The sequence below is a fragment of the Camelus ferus genome, chromosome 20 (genome assembly GCF_009834535.1).
Source record: "Camelus ferus isolate YT-003-E chromosome 20, BCGSAC_Cfer_1.0, whole genome shotgun sequence".
Taxonomy (NCBI): Eukaryota; Metazoa; Chordata; class Mammalia; order Artiodactyla; family Camelidae; genus Camelus; species Camelus ferus.
In genome coordinates, this window is record NC_045715.1 from 23583342 (window position 1) to 23608178 (window position 24837).

Consider the following 24837-nt stretch of genomic DNA (forward strand, 5'->3'; position numbering starts at 1 on the left):
GTCTCCTCAGGTCATGGTGGAGGCCTCTTGCTCGTGGTTTCATAGCAGTTCTTTTTTCCCAAGAGGAGTTGTGGCATCTGCTTTGTTTTAGATAAGTATGTGGAGAGAGAGTACACTTGGGGGTTTGAAGGAGAAGCTGGATGGCCAAGGCAGCGCTTGTTTGTAGCAGAGAGCTATGTGCCCCTGTGTGGGGTCAGCCAAGGCCCTAGAAATTCACCTTGTCCCACAACAGCTGGCTAGTTATCCTTTTATTCATGGTTTCCCGTCACATTCCCCTTGGACTATGCTCCAAGCCTTCCCCCACTCACCCCTCTCCATCTCGGAAGATGTTGCTTTTTGTAACTGTGGAGATGACAAGTATTACTGATGCCTTAGCTTCTTTCCTTGCATCTCAGGAATCTCATGTGTGGGCTGTCACAGAATTGTTTATTGTTTTATTATTACTAATGCAGTTACTGAGTGCCTGCTGTATGCCTAGTGCCTTGTTAGACTCTGGAGAAACACAGGAGAAACGGGCTGGCCCTGCCCTCTGGGAGATGAGGCCTCCCTCTCTGGCTGTGCCTTGACCACCATGGTTCCTCTTCCTCTTTTGACTCCCTGAGTATGAGTGTCTGGGGCTTCTGCCCTTTCTCAGCTTCTCTCACCCTCTCCCTTGACATACTTGGCCCTTCCTGTGGCTATGACCCTCTCCCCTTAGAGGTACAACTCCCGAGCTTCCTGCCCTAAATCCTGTTCTGTCTCCAGTTCTGCTCATCATACATCACTTTGTCAGTTCCCCAGAGCCCGATGACAGCTTCAGCCCCTCTCTGCCATCCTCAGGGTTCCCTCCCATTCTCTTGGTGATTGTCCACAGTGTTTGCTTTCACTGGCTTTAGTGGGTTGGATAGTGGCTGCCCAGAAGATAAGTCCACATTCTGATTCCCAGAACCTCAAATGTGACCTTATTTGGAGAAAGGCTCTTTGCAGGATTTGTCCCTGTGTTGCAGCTGTGTACAAACCCGTGCCCGTTGGCCTCTTCTCTGGGCCTGGATTTGTCGGTTCCTCAGCCTGAAATAGTGTTTCCAGTTTACGGTGATTATGCATTCATTACTCCGTTTGATCTTTCCAAGTCCAAAGGCAGGATTCACTGCCTTCTTCTTCCTCCTAGGTCAGGAGATGTACAAGGCTGTGTGCCAAGCAGCTCCAAGTGTGGTCCTTGGAGGTGGGTCTGGGTTTGAATCCTTGTTCTCTCATTCATTAGCCAAGGGCCTTTGACAGATAATTAACTCCTCTGAGCTTCAGTTTGTTCTTCTGGAAAATGGAGCTAATGAATTATTGTGGAAATTAGATAATGTAGTCATGGAGCACTGCGCTGGACACTGTTTGCTTTATAAATGGAGAGATTCACTCAGCCTGTACATGGAATATGCCAAGCTTGGACAAGCCTAGGAGCTCTGACTCAAATCCAGCCTCTCCCTCTGTCATCCTGCCCCAGCTCTCCTCATCTGCCACCGTGCTTGGTGCCCGCCATGGCAGGGCCACAACGATGAATCACAGAGTAGATGGTCTTGGAGGGTGAACAGAACATGTCTGTACGTGAGGTGGTATGACAAAGCAGTTAGGAGAGTGGACTCTGGAGTTAGACCTGGGTTCAAATTCAGGCTCAGTGACCCCACCTCAGTGACAGAGTTTTCTTTGCCTCTCTAAGCTTCAGTTTCCCCATCTGTAAAATGGGAATAACTATGGTACACACCTAATAGAGAAATGGGAGAATTAAGTGAAAGAATGCTCATAAAATATTCAGCATGTGCCTGACTCTTTGTAAGCACTTAGTAAATATTAGAAATGACAAGCTTCCTCTGTGGAGAGGGCATTGAAGCCCTGAGCCACTGTGAAATTAGGTAACAGGGAGACATGGAGAAAGAACATTTCCGGTGTTGCCTCCTCCATGAACTCATGGTTCTTCCCCTCACCTGCACAGAGGAGCTTCCCATTCTTCAAACCCCAGAGCTCTCAGTATTTCCCTTGTGGGGCTTGTCACAGTCTTTCTTGTATTACGGTTATCCTTTTCTCTTTCTATGCTCCCTGAGAGCAGGATTGGGCACTGAGTAACTATCCGATTACTTGAACCTTGGCGTTCACCAGAGGGAGTGGTTAACCCACTGGTAGCAACCATAGGGCTCCTCTGGCTCCTGACCCCCACTTCTGGTGAGTCTTTTTCTCCTGCAGCTGCACAGATACGGGAGCTCTTCTTCCAAAGAGCTTTCTGCTCTGTACCCAAGACCCTAAGTGGCTACGGAAGTCCAAGGCACTGCCACTCTGGGATTCTATCACTGTGTTTCCTACCACCAAGCAGGAGAAGAGCTTGGACGGGCCAGGCATCCATGGCAAATATGGGCTTGCTGCCAAGATCATGACAAGTCCTGGGGCTGGGACTTGGGGTTTGGTTGCATTTTGAATATTTTTTTGAGAAAGAAACAAGGATTATGTACACTCTTTAATCTGAATGTTGTTAAGAATCTTCTCTGACACCAGTCAGAATGGCCATCATAAAAAGTCCACAAACAATAAATGCTGGAGAGGGTGTGGAGGAAAGGGGACCCTCCTACACTGTTGGTGGGAATGTAGTTTGGTGCAGCCACTATGGAAAACAATATGGAGATTCCTTAAAAAACTAAAAACAGACCTACCATATGATCCAGCAATCCCACTCCTGGGCATATACCCAGAGAAAAATATAATTCAAAAAGACACATGCACCCCCATGTTCATAGCAGCACTATTTACAATAGCCAAGACATGGAAGCAACTAAATGCCCAGGAACAAATGAATGGATAAAGAAGATGTATATATTCCACATATACCATGGAATACTACTCAGCCACAAGAAAGAATGAAATAATGTCATTTACAGCAACATGGATAGACCTGGGGATTTTCATACTAAGTGAAGTAAGTCAGAGAAAGACAAATATCATATGATATCACTTATATGTGGAATCTAAAAAAAAAAGACACAAATGAGCTTATTTACAAAACAGAGACTTTCAGACACAGAAAACAAACTTATGGTTACCAAAGAGGAAGGGATGGGAGGGGTAAATTGGGAGTTTGGGATTAGCAAACTACTGTTACAGAACAGTTAAGAAACAAGTTCCTACTATATAGCATAGTGAACTATATTCAATAACATGTCATAACCTATAATGAAAAAGAACATGGAAAAGAATATATATTTGTATAACTGAATCACTGTGCTGTACACCAGAAACTAGCATGACATTGTAAATCAACTGTATTTCAATTTTTAAAAATTAAAAAAAAAATCTTCTCTGGAAAACTCTGGAATAACCCACCGACCTTGTGACTGACTGTGTCTGTAAATGCTTTTTGGACACCTTCACCTGGGCATCCCCAGAGCTCCTGAATTTCAGCAGGCACCAAACTGAGCCCTTACAGTTTTTGCCAGACCTACTCTTCCCACAGTCCCCACCTCCCTGGTCACCTGATGGTTGCCCTCCATGTCTCTCCTCTCCCCAGGCCTCTTAATCAGTCACCAAATCTTGTCAATTCTTCCTCCTTAATATCTTTCCTGCTTTTTCTCTTAAAGTCTGATGACACTAGTGCTGCCACAGTTTGTGGTTGTTATTTGCCTCATATTTTCAACTTTTCTGTGTCATCATGTTTTAGGAGTTTCTTTCATAAACAGAATGTGGCTGGATTGAAAATTATAAATCAGATTTGAAAATCTGTCTTAAATAAGTTTTATTTATTTATATTTTGGGAATTTGATTTAGATATATTTTCATGTTTTTGAATACTTTCTATATACTTTCTTTTTTTTTCCTTTCTCCCTTCTGTTAGATTGAATTTTCTTTATTCTCTGGTTTGAAAATTATACATCTTATTTCTATTCTTTCTTCTAAATTTTCTCTTCTTTCCCTGCATCTTTTTACTTTGAAAAAACATGAAAATAGTGTAGTGAACATCTGTATTCTTTTTACTTACATTTAGTTAACGCATTTCTCCCTATCTTTATGTACTTTTATTTAGAACCACCTGAAAGTAAGTGTGGATTTGTTTTTCTTGCTCAGGATTTGGTGTACTACTTCTTTCCAAAGACTCACTTTTTAAAAAAACCAACTTTTTATTTTAGAGTAATTTTAGATAAATTTAGATTTGGAGAGTTTCTGTATTTCTTCACCCAGTGCTCCCTAATCTAAAATATTAACATCATACCTTTAATTCTTCTTTACGTTTTGGGAAATTCTCATTCTCTTTGGTTTCCACCCATTTTTGGTACTCTAGCTTTCTGGAATTCCTCTTGGACATATGTTGACCATTCTACCATCCAAGTCTTTTATCTTTTTTCTTTGCTGCTTTACGTCTCTAATCATGTAAATTTTGTCATTTTGTAGTGTCTTTCAGATTATTTTATTATTTCTGATTCTTGGGATGCTGCTTCTCTTTCTGTGTCTGATACTTCTTCCTCTTTGTGGTTTAATTCCTTGTGTGGTTTGTAACTTTGGGTTGTGAGCTCATCTTCGGGAAGGACTCTATTTTATGGGCAACTTTTGTGTCCTGATTGTGAAAGTATCCCTAAGAGCAGTTTGCTTCTGGTGAGGTCATCGGGTTAAAAGTTCTAGCGCAGTTTTTATGTTCATTTCTCAATTGGGCACCCCTTCACCTAGTGTAAAATCAGAATCATATCCATGGGTGGGGCTAGCTGAGTAGTTCAGTTTTATGTGTGGCCTCTCACCCCTCCACAGAGCCTTGGAGAAATGGCCAGCTCCTTGTTGCTTCTTGTACTGGTCAGCCCTTTGAGGCTCTCATCTTGATATCCAGGCTAGAAGTCACAGCCAGACATTAAAACCACTTCATATGCAGGTTCAAAAGTCCACAGGTCATTCTGGTGTCAGTTCCACTTACTGTTCACCTTTCAATTTTTCTTGTCATTTCTGGCACATGAGGTATTTCTCTTTCTAGTCTGGCTGTATGTTGAAGCATATTGTTTGCTTTATCCAGTATTTCTATAACTGATAGTAGTGGGAAACGGGAGCTCTTTCAGGTTAGTTGCATCCACTCTTGCTGAAAGTTCCAGTCCACATCTTAGATTAGTGTCTGAAGCCCTTCATTATCCAGCCCCTGTCTACCTCTCCTGCTTAAACTTAGCTTTTAAATTTTACACTTCAGCAGATTGAACTATTTGCACACTGTGTCCTGTAATTTTTTTTTAACATTTTTTACTGATTTATAATCATTTTACTGCAGTATTTAAAAGCTCAGGTTTTAGAGTCCAACTGTTTGGTTTTTAACCTGCGTTCATCCTTTTATAACTTATGGTTTTGGACAAGATACTTACCCTCTCTGTGTCTCCGTTTTCTCATCTGTAAAATGGCAGTGTCTGGCGTGTAGTACACCTGATCCCTGTTCGCTCTGTCCACCTGCAGCTGCTGTCTCCAACAGGCCCTGCTCTCAAGCGTCTGCACCTTACACGCTCGCTTCTCCTGCGGAGCGCCTGTCTCCCCTTCACACCCATCCTTATCCCTCTCAACAGAGTGGCCTTTGCTCTTTCGGAGCTTGGGGTCTCTTTCTATAGTAATTATCACTCTGTAGGTCGTTGCTTGTTTACGTGTCTCCTTTCCTTCCCAGATGCTGAGTTGCTTGAGATCTGGGCCTTGTTTGTCTTGGTGCTTGAAGATCCTGGCATTCTCCCTGTCATTTGGCTGCACGGCATAGCCTGTTGAGTTAAATTGCAGTGAATTTCTCTGATTGAGTAGAGGCAAGGGCTTGGGAGTGGTATGAGACTCAGATGCAGGGAGAAAGAGCAGGAGAGTTTGGTTTTTTAGCATGTTTTGTGTCAAGTTGTTGAAAGTATGGCTGGGACACAAGGTAGCAATTCTCATTCTAGCTGAGGATGCCAGAGACAAAGCAAGCCAGCGGCCAGAAAAAGCCACTGAATCCTGCAAATTAAAGTGGTTTCCGGCCTTAAAAATGCATGCCCCACTTTCTGTCCCCAAACTCGGCTTCTCTGAGTGCCAGGCAGAGGAATACAAACTAATTATAATCCCTAGTGGACCCTGAGAACCTGTAATTTTAGAAATTTAGAATAACTGTCTCTTCTGAAAGGGACAGTTGCTTTAGGAGTGGATGATCCTATGTGCTAGCAGCCTCTAAGGAGACCGGGGTGTGAAGGTTCAGTAGCCAACTGTTTAGAGCTCAGTGTGGCCCAGGCCCACAACTGCCCATTGCATCCAACCCAGTTCAGGTTTCTGCCCCGCTGAGATTTCAGCAGCTAAAATGGGCAGATTGGGTAGGCCTGGACAGAGCTAAACAGGGCCTGTGCCGTCCCTCCTCAGCTTTACCTGAATTCTCTGGACTTTTCAGATTCTATCACAGGAATAGTCACAGAAGAGAAGGCAGGTTGATCTTCGAAGATCCCCAGAGGGTGTCCGTCAGACAGTAGTCTGGAAGGAGCAGTGAATAATGACAGCGCTGACTCTCAGTCCCCTTGGCTGGAATTTCAGGAATCACTTCAACTCAGAGGTAGGCACAGGGCTAGGGGTTGGCAGACAGCTCAGGCCAAAACACTCGATTCCCGATAGTTCTTTCCTGACGACTCTGAGTGTTCATTACTGTGCTGGGTGCTGTGCTGAAGATACCAAAATAGCAATGACACAGTTCCTTCCCTCAGTGAGGAGTGCTTGTCGTCTAGTTGGAGAGAATTCCTAGTACACAGGAAGCTGCAGTCAGCTGTGCAAGACAGTAATTCTGTGTGATGCTGCTGTGTGCAGATCTGCCCCTTTGACAGCCTGGTGCTGTCACTCAAAAGGAGCTCTTCTCTTTCTGAGTTTTGACCATCAGTTTATTTTTTTTCTTGGATGATTTGCTAGCACTGTTACAGACTGGTCTGAGATTATTAAGACCACCTTTTATGTTTCTGAGGAATAACCCCAAATGTGTTTTTAGGAACTCTTTTCTTCTATTTCTTTAAATAATGACAGGTTAACTTCACAATGTCACTTGCTGATCCCCAGGGTCTCCTGGTGAGCAGATCACCAGCAATTGCTGCTTTTGAGGCACTGAGGGTTTTTTCTCCTGTGGACTCTGGATTGGTTCTTTGCCATCAGAAAGTTATTGCTGAATCAGGATCTCTGGGAGTGGGCTTCGGAATCTGTTATTGGGGATTGGAGGAAGACTGAACAAGTTGAGATCTGAAACAGTTATGAATGATTTTATGGATGGGGACTCCAAGTGGCTTAGGTGGTCTGTAATCTCAAGCAGTTGTGGAAGCTCCATAGGTCATAAAAGACCCATGCTCCTTCTAGTTCTCTGCTTGGTCATTCTTAGGGTGTGGCTGTGGTTCTCATTGTCCAAAATGGTTGCCACGGATCCAGCTACCACACCCACATTCAAGGCAACAAGATAGAGAAAGAGAGAAGGAAGGGTAATGTCCCTTCTCCCTCTCTTTTAAGGCTACTTCAAGAAAATCTTCTGCCTCTACCACTTTCTGTCACTGAGGGAAAGTTATTTAATATGTCAGAGCCACAGTTACCTCATTTGTAAAATAGGCATGATAACACCACAGGAGGACCAGGATTAGAGGGAGTGGTATAGGTTGCCTGGCACGATGTCCAGCCCACAGCGAGTGCTCTCTAAATGGTGACTGCTGCCAGAAGACACCTTGACTTCATTCCCTCTCCCTTCTCTCCCCATCCATCTCTCCATGGTCTCCACCTGCTCCTCATCTTTTCCTTTCCTTTGCTGTCACATCCCTTGCCCTCTCTTCCTACCCTGCCTTCCCCCCCATCCCCTCTTCCTCTGCCCTTCATTTTCCTGCTCTCCCTCCTGCCTCTGTCCCTCATCATCCTCATCCTCTACTTCTGCACCGTGTACTACCTCTTCCTTGTATTGCTTTTGTTCCTCCATCTTCCTGATGGCCATTATTAATTGAAATTTATCATTATATTACAAGGACCAGAGGTTAGAGGTGGTGACTGGCCTTTGAACTGCAAATCAGCAATGAGTAATTGAAGAAAACCAAGTTTAATTGTTTCATGACTCCATTAATAATTATACTCAGCAGCTAGTAAGCAGAGACCAGAAATAGCTTAAATCAGTAGAAGTTTATTCTCTTCTAGGTTTTTTAAAGAAACCTGGGGGAGACAGTCTAGGTATGGTCTCTACTCTGCCATTCTTAGTGCATGACTTCTAATCCCAGGGTTGCATCATTGTCTAAGATGGCTGCCGGAGCTCCAGCCATCATGTCAGGTTTACAAGAAGAAGCAGGGGGAAGATAAAAAGGACATATGCTAGTTGTCTGTCTCCCTCTTAGGGAGATTTGCTGGAAGTCCTACCCAGTAGCTCCCATTTCCCCTCACTGGGCTCCCATAGCTGCAAGGGAGGCTAAGAAATCTTTTAGCTGGACACATTGCCACCTGAAATAAAATTGGAATTCTGTAACTAAGGGAGAAGAGAAGAGCAGATAAACAGTTTGCAAAGCCTGCCACCATTCATTCGACATTAATTTAGCACCTACTGTCTGCTAGTTATTAGGACCAGTCAGGGAATCCCCATTCCAGAGGGGAGACATGGATAAGTAAACAAGTACAGTACAGAGTGAGGGTGGCGGCTAGAGTGGAGGAAGGCAGGAGGAAGCACTCCTCACCTCCAGCTAGTGGACACCAGAGCAACCTCTGGAGTTTATCACACTGACATTCTCCTCTGTCATTCAGTTCTTCTGTGCCCTCGCTTCTTGTCTCTCCCTTTTGTCATCATCATCATTGTTGGTTCATTCTGACCCCAGCAATAGCCCCTAGAATCTGAGGAAGTGGGAACGGTTGGAAGCTTAATGGGAGTCTCTTGGATGAGAGGTACGTGTTCGAAGAGCTAAGTCCCAGGCCTATAGGCAATTAGAGGCTAATGGCAGGAGTGCATTCTGTTCCTGGACACTCTGTGGCAGTGCCAGGAGATAGTGCTCCAGGAATGGGGGCGTCATTGGGAGGGATGTTTCTGACCGGACACCTGGCATCGGCTACACTGTACTGTCCCTGGCAGCTTGTCGTAAAATGAAACTCCAAGAGTAAGAACATCCTTCTCCAAGTCCCATAAATTAGGTATAAATGTTTTATGCATGTTTATTAATCAGGAATCTCAGGAGGCTGTGGTTAATTGTATGTAATGAAAATATAGCTTCTATTTACACTAAAATTTGTGTACCATTAAACATTGATATTCCTTCTTGGAGCTAAAGGGGAGTTTTAGGAATAATTTCTCGGACCCCCAGTGTCTCTGATTTCAATCTGAGAAACACCTATTGCCCTCTCTCCTCCACCCCTCGCCCGGTTCCCAACATGATGCACGCAACATGAAGCTTGCCACAAAGTTTTTTTTAAGACATACCCTATCCCTTAAAGATTTAATCTCTTAGGGAAGACTGAAGGATTAAAAGATTGTTACTTCTGACCCAGTACACTCCTCATGAGCTTGGACTGTGACCCTGGGCAAGTTACTTAACCCTCCTGTCCTTGGTTTCTTCATCTGTCAAATTGTAGTCCTGACTGTTACAGGAATTAAGAGGTGCGAAGGAAGCACTCGGTATGTGTCAATTGTTATTTTTGCTCCTTTGCCCGCTGAGGTTGGACTGACAGGTTGGGGCCAGAATGTACGAGGCCTTGGATGCCGCATTTAAGGAGTTGAATTTTATTCTTTGGACACAGACAGCTACAGAGATTTGTAGGCAGGGATGTGAAAGATCATGCCTGGGCTTAGGAATGTCACCAGCAGGAGTAGGGAGGCTGGACTGGAGCAGGGGAGTGTCTAGAGGCAGGTCTAAGTGAGGGGTGGGCAGGCCCTTAGCAGGACAGTGGCAGAGTTAGGGGAAGGGGACAATGGATGGCTGAAAACTCAGTGGTGAGGAAGGACCTGGTGGTGTTGGCATTTCAGCTCGTGTGATGAGGGGGTGGTGTCCCACTGATGGTGCAAGGAGCATTGAAGGAGTTGCCGGTGGAAGGTGGCAGAAGAGGAAAGAGGCACATGCTGCTCAACTCTGCAAACACAAACTGAGCACGTACCGCCTGCCAGGCTCTCTGCTCAGCACAAGGGTCAGGGTTGCCTGAGACCTGGCACAAAGATCACTGATTGCCTTTTGGATGCATTATGAGGCCCTGTGAGGACTCCATGGGGCTTTGAGACAGTCAGTAGGAGAGGAGCCCAGGGAAAGACGGATGCAGTCACAGTGTGTGAAAACACCAGTGGATGGTTTGTGCGGTGAGTGGGGAAGCCTGCCAAGGACAAGCCCAGGGAGGGGCATGTCTAAGGGAGGTTTCAGGGGTGGGTGAAGGAAGAGCATGCAGCAGAGTGCGAGCCCCTGGACGGAGGGCTTCACAGTGGTTTCAGGCCCTGGCACAGAGTGAGGAGACAGGACCAGAGTGCAAAGGGCCTCTTAGATTGGTGGACAGGAGGAGGTCTTGGGGAACCTTTGAGAGCCAAAGGCAGCTTCTCATTGGTGTCGTGTTACTACTTTGTATGTGTGCAGTACTGAACTGTTTGCCCTGAGCATTCGTTGTAGCATGCCCTCTCACCAGCTGGGAGTGTGGCCCCATTTTAGGCCGAGAAGCTGAAGCGAAGCCCAGACAGCCCAGCTGAGCCTCACTGGGCAGGGAGGGCTTGCTTCCACAGGAAGCCATGGACCTGGCCGGGGAGGAGGGGGCCTGGCAGGAAGGGCATGGTTAAGGTCTGGGGCCATGTGTGTGGAGCACGGAGAGGTTGGAGAGAAGGCTGGAGAGTGAGGCAGAGCCTGGATCCTGAAGGGCCTTGTACAGCATGACCAGGAGTCTGGGTTTGTTCTTATGGTAGCAGGGAATTTTTGAGGTGTCTTAAGCGGAGAAGTAGATGTGACCAGATTTGTGATCCAGAAAGATCGTTCTGGCTGCAGATTGAGGAGGGAGCAAAGATAGAAGCAGGAGGCCTCTTAGAAACTGTTGGAGTCATTCAGATGAGAAATGAAGAAAGTGAATCGGAGGTATTTGGCAACCGGATGACAGTACTTGGTTCACATGGTACTTGGATTATTTGGATCTTGGGGGGACATTAGGGGGTGAGGGGAAACTTCAGGGAGTCTAACTTCAAGATGGAGACCCCAACCCAGGGTCCACCTGAACTCAAAGCAGAAAGACATTAATGGAATCCACCTGACTATCTACCTGGTACTGGAGTTTGTTGGTTAACCCTGAAGGTCCTCCTGTGACTCCTTAAGGTCAAGGATGAGGTTTTAGAAGGGGCAGCCTTGGAGATGAGAGAGACAGACAGGCCCCCGCAGACAGGTTGCTGCAGTCTTTTTCCCCACCATGTCCAGCACCTGGTTGTTTCAGGCCCCAGGAAGCCCTGCCTTGTGCTGGGTGGAGCTCTCAGAGCTGGGAAAACTAGCAGCCCCCTGGAGGCTCCTGTCCTTCTGCATTCTCCCTTCAGTGGGTTTGCATATTTGTCTGGAGGTGGGGAAGCCAGGCCACTTCCAGGCCCAGATCCTTTTGAGCCATTACCAACTGCAGGGTGAGCAGGGTGAGGGGCATTGACCCACTTGAGAGCCTGGTCTCCCTGCGCCCTCTTTAGCCCCAGGCTCTCAGCTCCCAGCTCTTGGCCACCAAACAAAAGGTGAAATCAGTTGTTCCTCCTTACAAGGCCCCAGGGGTTGCTCTGGGTGAGCTCATAGCTGTTTTCATCTTTCCAGATTTGATTTGGGCTGAAATTCACCTCTGGGCCTGTTGGCAGTGTCTCTGCCTGGCTTCTGGGACCTGAACCCCGGTGTCAACAGGCTGCCCTCAGTTTACTCTCAGGATAGACTTTAGTCATTTTAGCTAATTTTTAATGTTAAAATGTATATTAATAAAAAAAAAAAACAGAGACTAATGAGAAAGTTATATGACAGAAGGAGACTGATGGGAGTAGCACTTCCAGCTCCACGCCCCAAGGGGTGAAGGTGGGGGGACCAATTTCCCGTGTATTCTTCCAAAATTTTTCATTGCACATATTCATGTGTATTTGTATTTTTATTCTTCCTCTTTCTATCCCTTGTGGCAGTGGGGAGCACCCTAACTTAACACTTAGCTCTTTTCACTTAAGTGTATCTTGGGCATCTTTCCACATCAGCATGTCCAGATCCACTGCATTCTTTTTTTAAACCTTTTTTGCTGTACATATGATATATGTATAGCTTAACTGATAGTTTTCCAGCAAACATTCATATAACTAGACATTAAAATGCCTTAGATTTATCAAATGAACAGTGGCTTATAAAACATCTTCACAGCTGTTTTCTGGTGTGATCCTCATATCCCTGTGGGGAAGGGAGACCAGAAGAAATTTTTTGAAGGTTAGATACTCTGTGAGCAGTGAGGTGTGAGAGAGGTTGGTGCTCATTTAATGAAGAGTGAAAGAGAGTCTTTCCTTTGAGAGACTTAGCTGTTTGGGGAATTGGATCTAGAGGTGAACACACATCTACCCAGAAAGAGCATATGAAGCAACATCTGTGGGGTGAACATGGTGGGTGGCAGATGCTGTGGGGGCAAGTGTGTTCAAAGGGAATGGAACTTGAACCAAATCTTTGAAAAAAGAGGCGAGGTAGGAATGAGACCAGTGAAAAAGGGAGGACATTTCCAACAGGGTAGCAGCATGGGCAGAGGCACGGAGGATGCAGACGTGGCAGAGTTTCAGGGCCTCCTGAGCACTCTTCCTTCCTTTCACCACCGCCCTGGTCTAATCATTCAGTCAGTACCTGCTCTGTGCCCAGCACTTTTGGGTCCAGAGAGCAGCAGAAACAACTTGGTGCCTGCCCTCCATGGGCTCTCAAACTCCAGCCAGGAGATGCTGGATGTGCAACAGGCGAAGCTAATGATGATAGAGATCAGCGTAGTGGCTGCCTCTTACTGGGGGCATTGACAGGGAAGGGCATGAAGAACCTTTGGGGCTGCTGAAAGTGTTTGCTCTCTTGGGCTGGGTGATGATTTTGTGGAATATATAAATGTAAGACTTCATGGAGCTACATACTTAAGACTTAGACACAGCTTTCACACTCCTAACTGTGGGTATGTTATACCCCTGTTATAAAGCAAGCAAGAAAATAAATAGCACATCCCCAGATTAAATAAGTAAAATGCAATAGCAAGAAAGTGTGGAAAGGGCTGTGCTTGGACAAATACAGAGACTTTAGGAGCATACTGCAGTAGGCTTATCTGAGGAAGTGATACAAGCTGCGATTTGAAGGATGAGGAGGTGTTAGTTTAAGAAGGGGGTGACATGTCCCTGGTGGAAGGAACAGCCTGTGCTGAGGCCCAGAGGCAGAGAGAATCTGGTGTGCTGGGAAGTTCAGGATGAACAGAGTTCTGAAGGGATGAGAGAGAGATTCAGACTCTCACCTCTCACTGTGTTGTTCTAGAAGCCCCCTAGTGAGTCTCTCTGCCTCTCTCTGCTCTGACTGCCCTCCCTCTTGCCTGTAAGAGTTAAGTCCACCCTTAGGAATTAGGAAGTCAAGACTGGCCATGTCCAGGCCCCTTATCTGTCCTTCAGAGAACTGGACGCCCTAGCCAGAGGGACAGCTCGCCATTCCCAGGTGTGCTCTGTGTTCTCAGCGCCTCGCTTGGCTCACCTTGGCCTTCCTTCCCTGGGAGTGCCTCGCCCAGCCTTCTGGCCCAGCTGAAAGAAGGGCCGTTAACACCTATTCCAGAATCATCCCTGCGTCTCCTGAGTTGGAAATACTTCTTCCTCCAAAGTGTGCACCTCTTGTGTGGCCTCCATCACACGCTGTTTGTACGCTCGCCCTCTTCAAAGGCAGTCTCTATCTTACTCCTTTTGGCATCTCCCCTGTAGGACTGTATAGTTCCCAAATCAGTCCTATAAATGAATTTTCAATTGACTGGGGCTCTGGCTGGAGGTAGGTGGAAGGGTGCCATGGGGATCATGGCAAAGGCAGCCTGGGGAAGTGGCAAGAATTCTGGTGCTTCCAAATTCCCGACAGTTGTTAACTTTCAGAATTCCCGAAGAAGGAATAGAATTTCCCGGGAATTCCCAAAATCGTAAATTATGCTATATCTTTCATAACACTTTATGAATTTTTAAATTAGAATGAGAGACAATAATAAGTTATTTTTTTGTGATAAAATTTTGGTTGTTTTGCTGTAAAAGAAAATTAAAAGATATAATTGTAAATGCATGGTTTATTATTATTAGCAACAATATACTGTGACAAGATTATATATTTTAACATGTAAAAATGATTTCTACCTGACAGATATTTTTTCTTTTTTTGATACAGATATTTGATAACATAAAATGTTAAAGGAAGAAAACATTAACACAAAATGAATGCTAAATAAAAATCATTTAATGATTTAAGGATAATACCACAAATATTAACTATTTAAAAGTTATTCTTTTTCGGGGGAGTAATTAGGTTATTATTTATTTATTTATTTATTTATTTATTTATTTATTTATTTATTTATTTATTTTAATGGGGGTACTGGAGATTGAACCCAGGACCTTGTGCATGCTAAGTAGGCACTCTACCACTGAGCTGTAGCCTTCCCCCCTTAAAAGTTATTCTTTAACTGAAATTAAAAATTTTTTATTTTAAAATTTCCAGACACTAAAATTCACCGTTTTTGGTGTGCAGTTCTGTGAGCTTTGGCAAATTCATAGTCATTAACCACTGCAATAATCCAGATAAAGAACTGTGCCGTCACCCCCTAAAAACGATGAAATTCCCTTGTGCTGCTCCTTTGTAGTCAGACCTCCCCATATCATTAACCCCGATCAGTTCTCTCTTCCTGTAGTTTTGCCTTTTCCAGAAGGTCATATAGATGGAATCACAAACTGCAGCCTTTTGAGTCTTTCATGCTTAGTGTAATATATTGAACTTCATCCATAGTTGTTGCATATATCAGTAGTGTCGGTATCATTTCTTTTTTAAGTGATGAAAACACTTTGCTTGTCCCAGTTTTGGTTTAGCTATTGCTTTTACTAATCAATATTGCTTTTACTAACTCAGATTTTAGATCAGTTTCTGATTTTGTGCCCTAGAATTCCACATACTCACATCTTTTCTTTGTATTTCTCCTATAGCTAATATCAAATGCTAGAAAATGCCAGTGAACATTATTGGGTGGTATTTTAATAACCTGACAGTTGGATTTCCTAACAAAGTTAACAGCACCAAACAGAATCACATGTCAAAGTGCCAATTTAAGGACTTACTTTGCTTCCAAACTTATTTCTTAGAATACCACTGGGAGGATTTGTGTATATTCTGTATATAAATATATTGATATATATTTGCAAGAATGACTCTGTTAGCAGAACAGGCCATGAACACGCACTTAGAACATGGCAGTGGCTTCAAACAAGACTTGATTAGAATTGTAACCACTTCTTTCTTGTGTACTCCTGTCCTGTTTCTCAGAGATGTTAGCTTTAACCTTCAACTCTGCATATTAGTCTCTTGCTCTTGATTTGACTTAAGCTAGTAGAATCCTTAGAACCAGTAATATCTCTAGCTTGATTGTTAAGCTTTAATTCTCACTAAGGATTATAATACCTTTCACCAGTTTCTTAGTTGATGTTTCTCAGGTTTGGTGGGGATTCAGTAAAACATAAATTTCCCAAAAAAAATGTTGGGAGGGGAGTCTTGCATAGAAATACTAGTCGAAAGATGTCACTAGATAGGACTTGATGAAAGCCAGGTGTTGTCAGGTTCCCTGGCAGGTAAGCTCCACAGGGCAGCTGCTCATCCATCACAGTATCTCTGGGACCCCGCTTGGCACCTGACCCAAGTTGGGGACTCCATGAAAGTTGCTGTCTGAACAAATGGGTTTCCAGCCGATGGCTGTTTGGAAGCAGTGTGTAAACATTGTTGGCTGGTGAAAATGATTTGGGTTGTAGAGACTTATGGAGGTTTGTGGAAGAAGAGCTTAGAAAACTCTATGAGATCCCTGTTGTGCCAAGCCTTGATACAGAGAAGCTTGGATTTTTACAGTTTGGACACTGGGGAGAGAACTGAACTTGGTACAACTGAGTCTTTGTTGGCTCAGAGCCATGGGATAAACTGAAAGCAGAATAGCCTTTTTCCTCTCTGTTTTTTATTTTAAAAAAGGTCAAAGCAACAGAAGAGTTGAAAGTACAGTGAACAGTTATTTCCTTCACCAAGGGTCACCAATTGTTAACAGTGTCACATTTGCTTAACATTATGTCATAGATGGACCATGTTTCATATTTTTCTGATTGTTTCCTTGCAGTTAGGTTTGGGTTAACATCTTTGAACCTATGGGAACCCACACAGGTGATGAGTACTTCCTGTTAATTCATGCCTGGAGGCATGATGATGCCTGTTAAATGTGATGCTGACCTCAGTCAGCTGGTAAACTTGGTGTCTATGAAGGCTACTTTTGTTTTAAGACAGAGAACTTTGGAACTTTTCACTGACGTTTGGGAATAGCTGACAGCCATTTTGGAAAAGAGACTCTCTGTCAGTTGTACCTGCTATTGGGAAACATCTTGGTGTGGTCAAACAAGCCTTGGGAACCAGGAAACCAGGATTTTGGACTGAGCTCTACAGCCGTCTCTCCAGGTGACTGTAGACAAGCTGTGTCCTCTCCCTGGGCTGAGCTCTTGTACATATAAAGAAATTGTTACTCAGAGAAGTGAAGCAGTTTGCCCAAGGCCAGTCAGCTAGTGAGTGGCAGAGCTGGGATTCAAACCCAGTTCTGTTTGAGCCAGAGCACTGCCCTTGCCCTAGTGCTGGTCCACCTCCTTTAAGGTGGCTGGTCATCCTTCAGGTGGCACCAGGCGCTGGTGCTCAGAAGCATGCAGACAACACCCCCCTCATAGGATCTGAGGTGCAAGGCAAGAGGGGGTTCCCCTCCCGCACGTGGCAGGCTGCTCTTTAGGAAGCCCGGGTGCCAGGGCAGGCTGGTAGGCAGGCTGCTGGGCACTCCTCAGCCATCCTTAGAATAAAGGCCGTGCGGGGTTACGGAGGTGAGCTGCTGGTGCAGGTCCAGCCCCGCCTGCCCAGACAGGGAAGTGCCAGCCACACATCCCTGGCCTTCACCCAGGTTAGGGTCGGTGCCCAGGATCCCCAGATAGGCCTGTGAAGCCCCAGGGTGGTCCAGGCAAATGGGGACAGGCACTGCCCCCATCTGCTTGGGTTCCTGGGGGGAGGGAGGGAAACAGGAAGTGTTAATCGGGGAAAGGTGTGCAGAGCCTGGCTCAGCAGGTCACCGTGGGTGGGGAGACACCGCCCACTTACTCTGGTTGCCCGAGCAAGGATTTGGGTGAAGGTTCTGGAGGAGGCAGCTGGAGAGGAGGGCCGCGGTGGTGACTCCAGGACCCCTCCTGCCGGCCTCATTCACAGTCAGTGGCTCCTGAGCAGCCGTGAGTAGTGTCTGTCCTCCTGCTTCCATTGTGTCCTTCCGGGGAGAAGTTGTTTTGAGGAAAACAGTGGCTCCGGCTCAATCCGGATGTGGTTTGTCAAAGCCATGTTTTCCTGTTGCTGTAGGGCTGAGGGGCCGGGAGAATCAGCCTGCCCAAGTTCCAGCCGCTTCTCCCTGCGCTGTTGGTCCTCAGAGGCCCCCAGGGAAGGGACTGAATTCAGGACCAGGGCCAAAGTGGCCTGACCAAGAGCAGGCTGTGCTATGTGGGCCCTGACGGGAATTCTCAGAGGTTCTGCCCCTGGGTTGTGGCCTCCTCGGGGCCCTGCCTCTTGGAGAGACCCCCAGGGCCCTGGCACCAGATGGGCATGGGCAGAGAGGAACCCCCCCCAGAGGGAAAGCAGTGTTTATACACAGTCCCCATCTGCACTGATTGTGACCCTCAGGGAACAGCAGCAGTACTTTGATTCTTTTGAGGAAGCCCATTCTAGCCTCCTGCCAGATGAGGCTGAAATCCTTGCTGGGAGCCTGACATGACCCGACGTGTGAGGCCTTCCGGTCTCTGAACGAATTCCCCAAGTGTTACTCAGTCACTCAGTGCTGGCATTTCTCCATCTCGTCCTGCACACCCCTCCTCCTGGCTCTTAGTCCTGAGGAGGGAGACTGCAGTTGTTTTTGACCGGCTTTCTCCCTGAGAGCTCTTGCAGGCTGTCATGCAGGTGTCAAATCCAGAAGCTGCTGTCAGGATGATAGAATTAGAAGGTGAGGGCATTGGCCAATTTTCTGACTCTCCAAGGTGCTTTGATGTTTAAAAAGTCTGTCCCTGAGATTTGAATATTCTTGGGTTTTCTTGTCCTTTCACTCCCTCAACTTTGGTTCTCCTTTTCCTCTTTGGCAGACTCTGCGCTTTCCAAATATTTGTTAACTAGGCCCTTATCTGGAACCCTAGAAAGCAACCATACAGTGTGCACTTGAAAAGGAAAGGAGAATAAAAAACAACACAGAAACTGTCTTTGATATCCACCACCAGATCAGGCGAGCTTCTCTCCCTGCTGTCAGTGTTCGCCCTTAGCTCCTGAGCTGGTTTCACTCACATGCCAGCAGGAAAGCAGGAAAGTTTTGAAGGAGACTCCTGGCTCTTCTACTCAGCTTCATTACAAAATACACTGATGCTTGTTTTAAAAACAGTTACAACTACCATCGTGTAAAAACTATTAATCTTGTACCATCTCACTCCTCCTTTCCTCTCATTCCTGACTGTTTTCCCTTCATAGCTGTATATGTTGTCGGGCAGGCATGTGTCAGCTCTGTGTCATAGTCAGATAAAAGGGGCATGAGGCAGACGTGCAGTTCAGCCACTCGCCGTGTCCTCCCAGCCATGTGTCCAGCTGTCCAGCCGTCCTGCGGGGGCACCACATCTGTGCCACCTGCAGGGTTGACAGAGAATTCCATGATGTGCATGTGCCAGAATGTTGTGTCTAGAGATAGACTTCTTCAGCTTTTCCTGCTTCATCTTGCTACTCTCTAAAATAATGATGTCTCATGTTTGTATCCTGCTTTTAAAACCTTTATTTTGCAAAAAAACAAAACTTTATTTTGCTTACTAAACACAGCACATATTCATTATAGGAAATTTAGAAAAATCAGATAAGCCATAAGAAGAAATAAAAATTACCCCAGGGGATAACCATCATTAGCATTTTGGCATATAAATTATATAATACAAAGGTTTTTTGTATCTTGTATCTCGTCCCAGCCTAGCTGCCTTTATTAGGGAAGGCATGTGGATGAAAGTCCCATCTTCCCATCTTTCCCAGATGGGAAGACTGAGCCACAGAGAGGTCAGGAGGTTGCCCAGAGGTACATAGCATAGTGAAGACAGAGCTGGGAGTATCCTGTCATGCAGTCCAGCACTGATGCTCTCTCCACTGTATCCCACCACCTTCTCGTTTCCAGATAGAGAGGAGTCACACCAGGGTCTGGATTTCAGCAGGGCCTGGGCAGCTGCTAAAATTTGTTGAATTGTCTCATCCAAAGGTTAATAAACGCCTAGAAGAGAGCATCTCGTGACACTTGGCACCTCATTGACTTAGGAGAAAAGCAAGAAGGACCATGATTGCTCCTGAGATTTAAAGTGTTGCCCTTCCAGCACTTAGCATGCTTACTGGGTTTTCAGGAGCCACCGCCAGAGAGGACATGATAAACCAGCTAATGACAAACATTGCAGTACGGGAGAGGCTTCGCCTGGAGAAGATGGCTTTGGGGAGGAGGAAGGTGCAGGCCGAGAGGTCGGGCAGGACAGGACCAGGAATGGAAGTTAGTTGGAGGGAGGGTCTACTTGCCAGGATACGGGAGACTGTTTAGCAGGAGAGGGGTTCGGGAGTGGAAGCGAGAAGCAGTACTGTGGAGTGGGTGAGCCCTCCCACCCTGCAGGCCTTTTCTGGTTCCTGCCACCCCACCCTGGTCTGCTGTGTCCCTCTCCTGGGCCTCGGATCCTGCATTTCCCCTGCCTAGAACACCCTACCCCTCAGTGTGTGTAAACAAAAGTCATCTGCCCACTTCTTGATTTTATTTTCTTCTCTGAACCCTTAAGTGTTTTCTCTAATGAGCGAATTTTACTTTAAGATCATTTCTGGATGACCCAGCATTCCTCAGCCTTGACCCTTCCCTGAGGCCACCAGCAAGAGGCCATTTCCTCCTCCTGAGGACTCAGCCACCCTCCTCCCTTCCCCTGTTTGTGTACAGCCTTTCCCGTGGTGGGTACAGGTACTAGTCTTATCTTCCTCCTGGGCTGGAGTGTAAACACTTTAAAGCCTCTTGAGGATTTGTCACCACTTCCCCACCCCCGCCCTGAGAGGAGCTGAGGCCTGTGAGTCTGGAGCTTGGGCCTCCTTCCACTGGGTTCTATTCTCGGGGCCTGCTCCCTACAAGGATTTTAGAGTCAGAGGGGGTTGACACATGTCACACTCCCTCCCCCCAGGGAAAATTAAGCCAAGAAGAATGAACCACCTCCCCAAAGGTCACCTGGCAGAAAGAGCAAAAGAGCCAGCCCTGCCACAGCTGGGCCCCCTCAGCCAGCTGCTTCTGGACTCCAAGTTTTCCCCTCCACACCATTTCTGCCAATTGATCTAATCCTGATAAGCTCCTCTTTTGACTGGAATGGTCCGGAGAGCAGGCTTTGATGCCCCTGGAATACCGAAGCCCAGGCTGCGTGCTTCAGGCTGGGCTGGGAATGAAACTTTTTTCCAGTTGTAAAAAGTTACTCATTTATTCAGCAAGATTTAAGTTTCTGTTTGCCAGTCACTCCTCCCTAAGATTTGAGGGTCAGTGTGATTCTAACAGATGAATATCTCTGCCCTCTGGAGTTTATATCCTTTTGGGGAGAGACAAACAGTAAACAAATGAGTTTTTAAAAAATACATGTACATGTGCATAGGTACATAATATACGTGTGTGTTCACACATATGTACTCATATCCCAGATAGCAGTAAGAGCCACGGAGAAAACTGAAGCAGGAAAGCAACATGGAAGTACTGAAGGGTGGGCCGGGGTGGTTTTAAATAGGGTGATCAGGTTGTGACATGTGAACAAAGCCCTGAGGAGGTGAGGCAGCAAGCCGTTTTCAACTGAAGGGAACAGCTACAAAGGCCCTGAGGCAAGATAGCCTGCTGTGTTCGAGAGCTCCTCTCACTGGGTGGATTAAATAAGGTTATGTACCTGAAGGCCCTTGGTGAACTTTAAAGGGCTGACCGATGTCCAGGAGGGTGCAGAGCCCTCCTTCCACTCTGATCTCTTCTCTGGGCACATTCTCAGGAGTTCACTGAGGCCAGCTTTTCCTTTTAATTCAGCTTAGCTCCATTCCACAGGGCTGAGGGGCTGATTCTCCGTGGAACTGGAAGAATTCTAGAATGTGAGGGGTGGAGTGGCCTCCTGGCTGGCTTTTCTCTGGTTCACATGCTCTCTGAACAAAATCAGCCCCCAGTCCACTCCTGGGAGTTGGCCTCTGGTGACTTGCTGAGGTGAGTCCATTCCAAGGCTACACAGGCATCTTGTTCCCCAAGGGGAGTAGGGTGATCTGAATTGACAAATGAGGATCCGAGCGCACTGTGGAGTTGCTGGTGTGGAAAACCAGGGCACTGGGTCAGTATGGGATTAATGATTGATAGAGAAGTTTGGGAGGGAATCAGCCAGCCCCTTCTGCTGTGGCCTCTCTCACTGCTGATCCTGCAGGCACTTGCCAGGGAGATGCAGCCTCTTCCCTTTATCCAGAGGCTGCTGTTCCTCATCCCCCTGCTGGGAAGGAAGGAGGAAATGACTGCAGCTGGGTCATCTGAGGGGGGTGAGAGACGGGGAGTAGAGAAGCGTTCGGGCCCATCTGTCTGAAAGAAGCACCGGCCCAGAGCAGGGAACACCCTGTCAGTTCTCTCTTCTCACCCAGCTGATTGTACTCAGGGAATTGGGAAATTCTGGGTTTGGGTCCCTGGAATTCCAGTAGGCCAGGACAGTTCTAGACCTGGAATACCACCTTTCTCCAGGTAATCCCCTAAGACGGTCCAGCAGTGAAGATACAGCAGCAGCCACAGCCTCTGTTGGGCGTTTACTGTATACTCTGTACTGTTAAGCATTTACTGTGTGGTTATTTCACCCTCATGACATCTGCTCAGGGTAGGTGGTAGTATCCCAGTTTTAGGGCTGAGAAACTGAGAGGTTGGTGTCTCCCCCGAGTCACAGAGAGGGAGGACCAGAGCTGGGGTTTGAACCCAAGCCTGACACAGAAGCCTGTGAAACGAACTTCCATGGGGCACTGCGTCTCAAGGGCAGCAGTAAATGAAAACTGGTAAACACTGGCACACGTTACAGCCGAACACAGTGTGACTGAGGTTAGTGTTTTTGGTTTGTTTATTCACTCAACAAGTGTACATTGAGCAACCATTAAATGCCAGCCACTGTACCAGGTACTGGGGACCTACCTCAGCAACCAAGATGCTCCCCACACCAGTCAAATGAGAATCTCTGAGGATGAGCCCAGACATCCATGCTTTTTAAAAGCCTCCAGTGATTGCAGTATAGCCAAGTTTGCAAGCCTAGAGTTGGATGAGAGAGGGTGGAGTCTCAGGTGACTCCCACCATCAGGCTTTGACAAGTGGGTAGATGGGCATTTGGGTCACTAAAATTGGGATTACCAGAGGAAAGGAAGGGCAGGTTTAGGGCAGGGCAGGATGGTGGGCTCCGCTGGGTAGGTTGAGTTTGGGCTTGGATGTGGGACATCCAAGATAAGATCCCACAGATGATTGAATTTCCCTAAAGCAGATCTTTTCTGCTGTTAATCTTCCAGGCCTGCACCACCACAGGGCAGAGTCCAGTCACACTCCCTGCACCAGGGCATTTGAAGTGCACGTGCCTGGATAAAACCCATTTTCCCAGCCATCTTTCCAAATCCTCTTTCCTACAGCATCCCACTCCCCAGCCCACAGGACCCCTCACTGTTCCTCAGCGTGCGCCTCAAGGTCTTTTCCATGCTCTTTCCCCAAGAGACTTTCCGCGTCATCGTCTTGGTCACAATCCACCCCACTCTCAGTGTCTCTCTCCTGTTCCCCTCCAGGAGGACTCTGTCCCACAGCACCTCATAATCTAACCCCCTCTGACTGTGGCATCTTCGGACAATGTTTTACTTGCTGAGAACTGGAACTGCCTCCTCATGGGTGATGTAGACATGGGAGTTACCACCCAGCAACCCAGATTCCAGGACAGAGTGCATTTCCCCTGGCCTGATAGCTCTCCCATTGAAGGTCTAGTTGCAGATCTGCTGTCATCTGTGAGGCTCACATAGCAGGGGCTCATTTCTTTTTTCCACACCAAACACAGGAAGGATAGGACCCACTCCCTTCAAGATTGGTGGCTTAGGAGAGCCGTAATTTTGGGGCCTGAGTGCTGGTAGGGACGGAATGGGGTTTGGGAGGTGTGACGCATATCAGGATCTCCAGGGGGACCAAAGAGTTTGAAAAAGCCCCTCAAGTCATTCTGATGTGGCTCCTGGAGGCTCAGGAGGCTCAAAGAGCAGGATGCAGGGAAAGTGGCACAGTGGTGTGTCACCCCATCTGCCTAAAAGAGACAGCTCCGAACTCCACAGACCTGCTGTGAGAGCCTGTGATGAAGGATGAGGTTTCCTGCTCTGCAGGACCCCGAGCAGTGGAGCGCCCCTCTGTGGTCCCTGCAGATGATAGCCCTCAATCGTGCCTCACTCCTGTCACCCTCTCACCCTCTCTGCTGCCTCCCCAACCTCTTCCTGTCTTCCTCTTTGCCCAGGTTGACAGGAACTGCCCTGTAGAGGTCCATCTGCGTTCAGACCCAGATGATGCCAGAGCTATGACCGGGCCTGCAGGCGTGGCGCCGAGGGGAAATCAGCCATGGAGCAGCCACCGGAGGAAGCCCCTGAGGTCCGGGAAGAGGAGGAGAAAAAGGAAGTGGCAGAGGCAGAAGGAGCCCCAGAGCTCAATGGGGGACCAGAGCACTCACTCCCTTCCAGCAGCTGCACAGGTGAGGAGGGGCAGGCAGGGGACAGAGGCAGAGGGGGCACAGACGGGGTGAGGAGACTGGGAATCTAGCCTTGGCAACAGCACCACCATGGTGGTGCAGATGGGGGTGCAGAGGAGCAGGCTGGTTAAGGACTGGACCAGACAGTCTGGGGTCACACCCCTGCCCTGTTGCTCATCAGCTGGCAGATCTTGAGCAAGTTGTACCCCTTCTTCCTGTAAAACAGACGGGGATTATAGGGCATGTGCACAGGGGCTTTGGTGAGAACTAAATGAGTTGGCATTTGTGATGCGTGTCGTCATCATCATTATTCCACCACTGCTGCCACCAGGGATCGGGACAAGTCTGCATTAACAACACACGAAAGATCACCTCTACCTGAGATTTTTATGATTAGTCAGAACACACAACTCAGTTGATTCGGTACTGATTACATGCATCATCACACTGCATTGTAATTAGGCATAAATGCTAAGCTGTTAGTGAGAATGACTGGAATTAATAATACTTCGTGCAACCAGACAGTTTTCAGCTTCTCTTGTCTCACTTGTTCCCCCTTATCTACGATCAGCAACCATGTGGATGTTTCTCTCTGGTTCCTTGTACTGTTCTGTCATCAGCATCAGCATCATGTTACGTCCACCATCAAGGGCACCCAGAATCCACCTCTCAGCCCCTGGCTCTCCCTGCTGCCGCCCCTTCCCTACTCCCCGTCCCTGCTCCCCATCCTATCTCCCCAGCTTCTCTCTCGCTCCCTCCACCAAGTACCAGCACATTCGGCTGATCCTTGCTCTCTTCTCTCAGAGGGTACTTAGGATCATTAGAGGATGTGCTGCCAGGAGGGGGCATCGTGATCTTGCTGCTGATTTCACCTGAAGGAAATCCTGGCCACAAGTGGGCCTGCT

At 47.0% G+C, this 24837-nt stretch overlaps 1 protein-coding gene across 6 annotated transcripts in view; it reads left to right on the plus strand.

The window, feature by feature from the left end:
- The window catches only part of PPARD (peroxisome proliferator activated receptor delta), a 64487-nt gene that overhangs the window by 25210 nt on the left and 14440 nt on the right, over nt 1–24837 (plus strand). For 5 of the 6 annotated variants that reach the window (XM_006180471.3, XM_032462895.1, XM_006180473.3 and 2 more), the window contains one exon: nt 23705–23935. In XM_006180471.3, the coding sequence (XP_006180533.1) occupies nt 23806–23935 (130 nt within the window). In that variant the 5' untranslated portion in view covers nt 23705–23805. Of the gene's footprint in view, nt 1–17257; nt 17402–23704; nt 23936–24837 lie in introns of those variants that run through there. The other variant, XM_014555682.2, reaches the window with a different exon arrangement.